Source organism: Kryptolebias marmoratus, linkage group LG3 (genome assembly GCF_001649575.2).
Source record: "Kryptolebias marmoratus isolate JLee-2015 linkage group LG3, ASM164957v2, whole genome shotgun sequence".
In the NCBI taxonomy this organism is placed as follows: domain Eukaryota; kingdom Metazoa; phylum Chordata; class Actinopteri; order Cyprinodontiformes; family Rivulidae; genus Kryptolebias; species Kryptolebias marmoratus.
Window position 1 is genome coordinate 13,439,857 of NC_051432.1, and position 10,481 is coordinate 13,450,337.

The 10,481-nt window shown below is 39.9% G+C and overlaps 1 protein-coding gene across 1 annotated transcript; it reads left to right on the forward strand.

The window, feature by feature from the left end:
• Positions 1-1,468: 1,468 nt before the first annotated feature.
• LOC108239486 lies at positions 1,469-10,077 on the forward strand (the record flags this gene model as incomplete). The annotated part of the gene is made up of 6 exons (XM_025003762.2): positions 1,469-1,633; positions 6,873-6,955; positions 7,694-7,781; positions 8,942-8,986; positions 9,427-9,552; positions 9,641-10,077. Coding segments are annotated over 6 exons (612 nt in total), but the record flags the coding sequence as incomplete, so codon positions are not given.
• Positions 10,078-10,481: the final 404 nt, after the last annotated feature.

Consider the following 10,481-nt stretch of genomic DNA (forward strand, 5'->3'; position numbering starts at 1 on the left):
TGTAATAACGCCCAATTATTTATTGCATTACTCATTCCACTTAATCATCGCTGAAAGAAACCTGTTGCTTGTCAGGACAGTGAAAGTCATGAAATCCAATTAATTACTATATCACATTTAAAAACAACAGCTGCTGGCCAAACTGCTGCACCCAAAGCAACAAATGGTAAAATGATAATAATCGTAATCACAGGGAACTAAAGATCTGGGACCAGGACAGATTTCTGTCATCTGTAAACATGAGAGAAGGGAAAATAAAACGTGTTTTTTGTTGTCCCGTTAAAGCCATCTGATCTAATTCTGACACAGGGATTAAACTGACGCCGCTTTCAACAACTAAAGCGAGCCAGAGACAAAGTTTTAGCCAATCAGAGGAGAGCAGGACGGCTCCGGGTGCAAAAACGGCGTTGCTAATTTAAAGATTTTGTGAGTTTTCAGATCCCTCTTGTGACTTCCTCAACTGTGATCATAAACACAAAAACAGCAAAGCTAGCGCAGATAAGAAGCTTCCAGTGAGCTGTGTGGAATAAGTCTAGAAAAATAAAAACATTCTGTCAAAAGATTCATGTATTTTTTCCTGTACCCCTGTAATCATATCTAAACAGTGATAAATACTGAGGGTCGGGGAAGAGCATGTTCAGTAGTAATAAAACCTTCAAACAACATGGAGGGGAAACCCTTCCAATGAAAGCCATGCTTACTTTGCTGAATAATGTCCTGAGCTGTAGCTGCTGGGATATGTTCTAGGTGAACAGAAGCAGGAAATATTTATCGGCACCCTTCAACAATATGTATATTTAAAAAAAAAAAAAAACAATCAATGGGACTGGTCAAAAAGCTTCAGTTCATGAAACTTTGGGGCCTGTCAACGGGCCTTTTGGCAATTTCTAGTGTCAGCAGCGGAGCCCTCCCGGGTCTTTTTTTCCACACCTTTCCCACCGAGTTCAACAGGATTCAAAATGCAAAAGTTTCCACCCAAAATGTCTTCTTCGAGATTCTACGCTTGTCAGATTCTGACACATTTGTTTACGTACACAGGCTAAGGCCAGCCTAACGCAGATTAGTCACACAAGTCAAACTTCCACATGGCTTTCGTCGTATTCAGAGGCTTTGTTTACATTGACTGCGTGCCCGCATTTCAGAACTTCATTGATATCTCTGCTGGAGTAAACTTTTCCAAACTACACTGTTTGTAGAACCATTTTGTTTGTTCGATTTCACAGTTTGCGATGAGTGACTTTAATCAAATTGTCTCCTAAGCAACAAAAATCCCTTTTTTTATATAGATATATAAACATTCAACTGGACGACAATTTACTGTAAAAGTAACCAATTAAAACAGCTGCTGTGCTCGTTGTTATGTAAAAGGAGGAGTGAGCTTCCTAACTTGACGAAGCAGGGCGTGTGTGTGCGTGCGTGTGTGTGTGTGTGCGTGCGTGTGTGAGCGACAGTCGGTGTTTGGTGTTGACGTGCAGACGCACTCACCCCCGGGTGCTACGAGGACCGGATTCGGATCAATGACACGCGGTGGCTGGTAGAAGAGAACCCGCCGCTGCTGCGCAGATTGTTAGACTTCATGACGGCGCTCCAGGTCATCCTTTTCAAACTCATGTGCCCCCGAGACCACAGAGCGGTAAGCCCCCTGTTCTTTTCTCTCTGTGTGTGTATGTGTGTGTGTGTGAGAGAGAGGGAGAGAGGGGGGCGAAACCTCACATACAAGTTAGCCCGCCGCAGCCCAGGCTCGCGCTGGCGGTGACTGACAGCACAGCTTGAACCCGCGGGGGAGGTCAGAAGGTTGCGGACCGCGCGCGAGGTGCGGAGGTGTGTCTGCCGCGCGGTGCGCGTGCATCGACCTTTCAACTGCTGTCTGTAACCTCGGGTCATTATTGTTATTCGCCTAAAAACTCGGAAAAACAAAACAAAACTCACTTTCAGCCGCCTAGTTTCACTTTCAGTTTGGACTGCTGGCCCCGCCCCTCTTTATCTGCGGTCGTAAATTTTCTCCGGCTGGGTGTTCGTGCAGGCTGAGAGTAAATTACAGGATTACTGCGCGTCGTTATTAACGTGCTCTTTGAAGGCTGACTATTAGGAAGACTCCGTGAAAGGACTGATAGATTAAGGTCATTTAAGTTTCTTTCCCAGCGCCTCATTAAACCTTGAAAATGTCATTATGAACCAAACAAACAAGTAACCACTTGATGTTTCTGGAACCTTCAGTGAACCCGAGGAAACCTTTAAAGTGTCAACTTTTCAAATGTTTATCAGCGGTTCCCAAAAGCTGAGATCGGGACCCCACTGTGGGTCATAAAACACCAAGCACGGGTCCTTCGGAAATCTCCAGACGTCGATACTGTCTCTCACAAAGAAGCTGCGCGAAATGACCGCAGAGATCGAGTTCGTCTTTTTGCTGCCTCTGGGCATTCGTAAATCAGCGATGGAGCCGGTTGCGTGAGCTTTCAGAAATGAAGCGAGCCTCACGGAACCAAAAGAGGCATGGAGCAGGACTCGTCTCTAATGAAGTGGAATGCAACACATTAAATGTGTGACAGACGTCTCCCTCGTATTATTCTCATAACATGATTAATTGTGTTAATTAACTCTTTTTGTCGTTAACTAATTTTTAAAACTAAATATGAAGTTGCTGCGCGTCATCCTTGAGCTTCCCTCAGTAATAAATCTGTTTGGTGTTGTTTAATCCCGCGATCGGGTGGTCGCACAGACCAGTTGTCATCACTTCATGACATTACTGAGCCGGAAAGCCGACTTGCTTGTTCACACGTCGACTGTCTCAGCTGTGTTACCGCCTCGCTTTGTGGCACAAAGGCACATCAGGAGAGGGTTGGCTTCGAGCCCCCTCGCCGCCTCGGTCCATTCAGAAATCACACTGCAGTGACCAAAAGGTGGCTAAGTCCCGGCTTGAGGTGTCTTTTGAAATAGCCTAATGCTTAATTCTATTTGTGCTCGGCAGTCGAAAAATCAATGCTCAACAAAGTTGGAATTCCACTTTATGGCTGACTCGTAATATGGCTGACACATATTTCAGACTCTGGGTGGAAAATATAAACACAAGATGTGGAGGAGGCCCTTGGGTAGTAGGTTCGATTAGGGGTGGGGGTATCGTCCTCAAAAAGTTGTGTTTTCTACATGAAAACACAAGAGTGACATTTCAACAATTTTTCACTCTTGAACCTGTTTTCAAAAAACATGCCGAAGATGCCGTTTCCATGTAGACACAAGGCTGAAACGCAAAAACCCCCAAAGTTTTGCATATTCACAAAAAACTTAAAAACAAACAATAAAAACAGCAGTCATAAGTGAATAAAATCAAATTGCTCCTGTTAAAACTGTGTCTACTGTTATTATGTTTAATTACAAAATTTGTATATTTGAACCGAATAGGGGCACAGCTTTTGTCACTCATTTTGCAGTTTGCAAGTGTTTGTGAGCTACAAATACTTTTCTTGGCACTATATGTTCCACATGCAAAAAATATATGAAATGAATGCAAAAATCATTGTCTGTAATGGATATGTTCTTGAATATTAAGACTTGATTGCTATTAGCTTGTATGTACGGGTGTTCAAGTACAAACTACAAATTTGTTTTAGAATTAAAACGCTGTAATGTTTTGTTCTGCAAAGTAAAAATCCTAAGTAAAACAACAACAAAAAAACAAAAAACAAAAGAAGCTTTGTACAAAACTATGATGTGTACAGGAGTTTGGAGTCATGCTGATGCTGCGGTTTAAAGTTTCTGTTTCCGTGTATGTTTTCTCAGAGTTCCCTGTCTGAAAATAATGCACGTTAGGCTTAATGAGGACTGACTTTCAGGGGTTGCTTTTGCCTGTACTCTGCCTTTCCTATCCAGCTTTTATTGGTTAATGCAGGTAATATAAAGCTGGATAATATAATAGTCTGTTCTAGAGTAAGAATAAAAAAACAACATAAAACAAACATACTTCCACTGATTATATTATCTTGGTATTTTGTTACATCCCTTTGATTACTTTGGAATAAAATAGTTATTTATTTTTTTAATGTATTCGGGCATATTTAAGTCATTTTACAAATTTCATTCATTATCTGCTGCTTGTTCCGTAGTCGGGTTGTGGGGGCAGCAGCTTGAGCAGGGAAGCCCAGACCTCTCTCCCTAGCCACCTCTTCCAGGTCTTCCAGGAGGATTCAAAGGCGTTCCCAGGCCAGCCGAGAAACAAAGTCTCCCTAGTGTGTCCCTAGGGTCTCCTCTCAGTTGGACATCCCCGGAACACCTCCCTAGGGAGGCGTCCAGGGGGCATCCTTACCCAATGCCCGAACCAGCTCTACTGGTTCATCTAGATGTGGAGAAGCAGCCCTCCTGGATAACCTAACTTCTCTTCTAAAGGGGAACCCAGTTATCCCTGCAGAGAAAATAAATTTTAACCGTGCTTTATTCGTGATCTCATCCTTTTGGTCACTACCCAAAGTTCATGACCATAGGTGAGGGTAGACTGACCGGTAAACAGAGAGCTTTGCCTTTCATCTCAGCTCCCTCTTCACCACAACAAAGTGGTACAGAGTCCACAATACTGAAGAAGCCGCACCGATTCGCCTGTCAACCTCATGCTTGAGATTTTACAGATCTAAAAGAATCAGTTACATTTTAACATTGAAAATCAAGGAATGCAATTGTAGGTCATGTGGTGGACAAAAAGCTGCTTTTTGTGCATTGAGATATTCATATCACACTTGTGCAACAAGTGTTATCAACAGTAGACATGAATGATTATGTTTCACAAAGTGTTTTTTTTTTGCACTCCTAAAGTTTTTCCCATCAATGGTGAGGTCATAACTAGTGTTTTAACCGTCCAAACTGTCATACACACCCTGTTCCAGAGAAGGAAGGTTTTTAAAGAGGCTACCAAAGTTTAAATCTGTAATTTATTGATAGTTTTTTTAGGCACAAGAACCAAGGAAATGTTGTACACTAATATGACTAGATCTACTACATTTAGAAAATGTTAAAAAATTATTATTTGATGCTGGCAGTAAGCATGAAAGAGCTGTCAAATAAAGACAGAAACATTTGTGGGATAATAATATGGGAGAAAGTGAGAAAAAAAAAAAAGAAATTCTCAGCTCTTAAAGGCCAGAACCACTGTTGGACTCAGTTTGCTCACAAACTCTTCTATGATCCAAAATTGTTCTGTGCAGCTGCTCAGACTTTTTTTCTGTTAGAGTAGTAAATACAGCTTTGTTTCTTTATTAGTGCCTTTGGGCAACAGTAAATGTTACCATGGGAACAGTTAAATACGTAATGTACAGTGCTATGAAAAAGTATTCACAGCCCCTGAACTGTCTACATTTTGTCTCATTACAACCGCAAACCTCAAAGTATTTTACTGGAATTTCATGTGATGGACCAAACATAAAGCCGTGGACAACTGTGAAGTGGAATAAAAATTATGTGTGATTTTCAATGTTTTTTATATTTAGCGTTCATTTAAATGCATGAGCATCTATGAAGAATAATTTTTCTTGCCATGGAGTCTCAGTTAGATTTAGTTCTGGACTTTGACTGGGCCATTCTAACACATTAATGTGCTTTAAATCGTTCCACTTTAGCTCTGGTTGGATGTTTCAGGTCGTTGTCCTGCTGGAAGGTGACCCTTCGCCCCAGTCTCAAGTCTTTTGAGATGGGTTTTCTTTCAGGATTGCCCTGTATTTAGCTTCATCCATTTTCCCTCCATCTCTGACCAGCTTCCTTGTCCCTGCTGAGAAAAGCATCCAGACAACATAATGCTGCCACCACCATGTTAGGGTCAGGGTCTCCTCAGGGTTTGAGGGGTTAGGGCCATTTGGCTCAGGGGTAGGGTTAGGGTCTTAGGGTTTAATATTTTCATAATATTATCAAAGGATTTTAAAAATCTAGAGAAATCTCTGATGGTATAGCAACAAATCCAGCAAAGACCCAGAATAGTTGAACAATCTGAATCCTAACCAGACAAAAATGAGATATTTCCAAAACGTCCAGGAGCTGCTCTCCTCAGTTTCTAGATGTTTACAGACTGTTGTTAAAAGAAGAGGGGATGCTTCACACTAAACATGACCCTATTCCATCTTTCTTTAGATGTGTTGCTGCCATACAATTGAAAATTTCCTTATGCTTCCTCCCAATTGGTGCAATATCTTAGTTTCAACATCTGATTTATTTGCTGTGTTCTATAGTGAATGAAATATGTGTTTATGAGATTCTGTTATTTACATTTTACCTAACGTCCAATCTTTCTCAGAGTCGGGGTTGTGTACAGTACAGGCTCTTAGAAATGATGAAACACATTGTAGCAGACAATAGAAATGTTTCATCAGAACACCAGAGACAAGAGACAGATAAATAATTAATGCTGTAATACATTTATGCACATTAAGAAAAGGGCCATCCTGTGAAAATCATTAGCTCTTAAAACCTGAAAAACATCTGTCTAATGCTGCTTAAGTACTTTTCACTTTCCACCACAGATGATGACAGTCAAGTTGAACTGTCAGTGGACTTTCCAAAAGCTCAGCCTCCTCCAGTGTAAAACCTCAAAACTCTCAGATTTACAGCTTTTTGACCACAAACGTGATGAAACAACTCTGTTGATTTTTTTAATCCATAGTAAGTGACATCCATTACCATTTACTTTTGAAGTTGAACAACCTCATTTGATTTTGAAATGTTATTGTTGTTATTTTAGGCCTGATAATGAATCGATTTTTTGCGATTTGAAACGTTTTGGAAAAACCTGACCTTAATAATCAATTTCATCTGACAGCAGTCTTACTTTATGTTGATTCAATAACACGATGGTTGACATACTAACATTTGCCTGTTTATTTTATTTTTTTCTCTTTTAGAAAAGCATCCAGTTTCAGCTGACCTGTGTCCTGCGCCGAGACAGCCACAAAACTCCTCTGTGGCTTTGTTTCCTAATTCTGAGGTAGGCCTACTGTCAGCGACCTATTAAAAAGTAAACATTGGGAATGATTCAAAAGAAGCAGTAAATCACTCTGATGATAAGAAATATACCTGAGGGGGGAAAACACAGAACGATGCTTAACAATAGACAGGTTATTTCAAGCCAAGTTTCACTCTATTGATTATTTATTTGAAAGTTGAATCTGTATAAACTGACATGACAGATAAAAGGAAAGATTTAAATATAAACAAAGTAATGTCTCAAACTTAACAGAGCTTTGATAGGCTTTGATACCTCTGAAATAGTAAGAATCTAATCACTAATATTTAGCATCGTTTAGTATCCAAGTTTCATTTTTAAAACGTTAGTTACTGATCAGCAGTTGGGCTGCGGTGGCTTGGCGGTCAGCGCCGCGGTCTTGTAATCCAGGTTGAGGCAGGAAGGGCATCTGGTGTTAAACAACTGCCAAATCGTTCGTGGAAGTTTGCTCGCTGTGGCAACCCCTAAAGAAGGGAGCAGCCAAAAGAACTTACCTTAGTTAAGGATCAGCAGTTCTCGTGCATGTAAAGCCCGTCATCACCTCATCAGAGTTGAGCATAAATAGCGCGTCTTCAGGAACACATCGCTCCGGTTCTGTGATAAAGTTGTTTGACTTGGCTCCTGAGTTTGGCATCTGAGTTCCTAAACATAAAAAAGTCTATGTTCTCAAGGCTGTTGTGTAATTTTTTTTTTTTTTTTTTTTTTTTTACTGCCTTAAAGCGTCTTGAGCACATGCAGCAGTGCCGCTTCTATGACTGAAATAAAAGATCTACAGACTTGTTTGGGGTCTCTGAGAGTCAGCATCGAGGTGAGAGAAAATCTCTAACACAGCAACATTTTCCATTATTTTCTTCTTATCACACTTATCAGTCTCTCTGAGATGTTGTACCTTTTTGTAATTGTAATGAGCTAAAATACATTAGTTTGCAGAGATGGTATTTTTTAAAAATAAAATAAGGTGCATTAAATATAACCAGCCTAAAAGCCCAAATTTATAGAAACCTGCAGTAAGTTGGCTACTTTGGGTAGGGCTTTTCTGGTTAAACTGATTATACAAAAGCTGACTGTACCACCCATCTACACAGCACCATAAGGAGTGAACGGCATTGCTGCAGCTCCCAATGTGGACCAGAGATGTTAGCGATTTCAAGATTGTTATTGTTTGATTGGGATTTTGAAAAATCCAAACGAGGTCTGAGATCAGTAGGGGTGACGGCCTTTTCATGGTTTCCAGGTTTTGTTCAACTATATGAAAAGACAAGATTTAAATTAAAGGCCTAGCATTCCTTAAAGGAATGCATGTCGCATGCTGCTTTTGTACCAGAGTGTAAAATTACGATTAATTTATGTTGAAAAATGACACTTATGGCTGTTCTGATCAAATCTTGAAAACAGTGTTATATGTCATCTGGTGATATTTTAAGAACTTGCAGAATCAGCTAGCACTTGAAGTCTGTGTGAAGCCTCAGCTACTACTATATTAGCTCAGCATCTGTAAAACTGACTGTGTTATAGTCTTGTTACCATTGCTGACTCTCTGCACTGGCTGCACTGAGACCTAATAATTGGGAATCCTGTTTGCTCAGTGGATTTTGTTTTCAAGATTTAACATGTCACGATCGGTTCAGGTGCCTGTAAGTACCTAAATACGCTTTTTTCTCACAAGTGGTGATATTATTTGATTGGCATTGCCATCAGCAACAAGGACTGGGGAAATCTGATGAAATGTTGTCCCGATTGGAAGAAATCACAAACTCCTGCTGAGAGCACAGTGATTAGTTATGTTTATTATTACACAACATCTCAGAGGGACTCGTTTTATTAAATACAAACTATTTCTTTCTGCTCACCAATATTTTGTAAGTATTTTTCTGTGGTGTATGCATTGGCGATGTAGCATTTAATAATTTATTTTTTAAAACAAGAATTTATGACTTTTTAAAAAAAAAATTTTAAACTGTTTTTCAGAAATCTGATGCCATGCTGTATTCCCCATCAGTTAATGAAGTCACAGTAAGTTGTAAATATGCATTTTTATGCTTTTTAACAGGAAAAAATTATAAGCTGAACAAACATTTTCGAAATTTAACAATACTAGGAGTTCCACCAAACTCTGGCAGTCAACCTCAGTTGTTTTGTTGTCGCACAACTTCAGAGTCTCCCCATGCCATATGTTGTTGGTTTTGGCCTTTTAAAAAATTTATTCAACATAGGAGACTCAAAATATGTCATTTTGCTCATTTTAAATTAAGAATTGTCTGTCAGTCATTTGAAACATCTCAGTGACAAAAACTTTTTTTGGATCAACTTTGTGTTTGTTTTAAAGCTTTCTTTATACCTGCATGTTTGGGGATGTAAATCTGCTAAAAACAGACATGGAGTTTGTTGTGTGTAGTTATAAATGAACGGTACCTGTGGAGGCTCGTCATAAGGGATGTGTTTCTACTTTACAGGACGTGTGTAAAGAAAAGGTGCTCCAATGTTACATGTTGGAGTTGTTGATGATTTTGGAAGAGGAAGATATTAACGATCCTGAAGCGCCATGCATCGGTCATTTCAGTAGAGACCTGAAACCTGAGGTCAGTCTTTGTAGCTGTCATTCATAGATTTTAGATTTTTTTTTTAATATTTATGTTCTAGTTCATTTTTGCATCTTTTGATTTTCAGGATGGCTGTCCACCATGTGAAATACACTCCCTTGAAGACAGTAAAAAATTCTATCAAAACCTAGAAACCATTTTGCAAAAAATAACTGATGAAAACTCCATATGATGTAAATACTGTAAGCTGCATGTGAATATTTGTGTATACGTGTAAATAAAAATGTTTTTATTTTGTAAATATCACAGTGTAACCATAAAAACTTGTAACATCCTACGCTATCTTGTTTCATACCATGCACATATTTAAAGTTAACCTGAATGTATCAGTCTGTGTCACTATATTCCATTGAATTGTACAGTTGTTGTATTGTATGTGGGGGTGGCACAGTGGCATAGTGGTTAGAGCTGTTGCCTCCCAGCAAGAAGGCTGCAGGTTCGCTTCCCGGCCTGAGGCCTTTCCACCCAGAAAGGCCTCAGGGTGGAGTTTGCATGTTCTCCCTGTGAACACGTGGGTTTACTCCGGGTACTCTGGTTTCCTCCCACAGACCAAAAAACATGCATGTTAGGTTAATTGATGACTCTAAAATTGTCCCTAGGTGTGAGTGACAGTGTGAATGGTTGTTTGTCTCGTTCGTCTATATGTGGCCCTGCGATGGACTTGCGACCTGTCCAGGGTGTCCCCCGCCTCTCACACAGTGACCGCTGGGGATAGGCACCAGCTACCCACGACCCGGAATGGAGAAGCGGTTAAAGAAAATGGATGGATGGATGTATTGTATGTACATAATGTGTAACATTAAGGACATTAAGCACTACTGAATATGCCTCTTGTACAGTTTGTTGTTAATGAACTCCAGCATATCTCTGCTGTTTCAGTAAATAATATCATTGAGATTCTTTTGAGT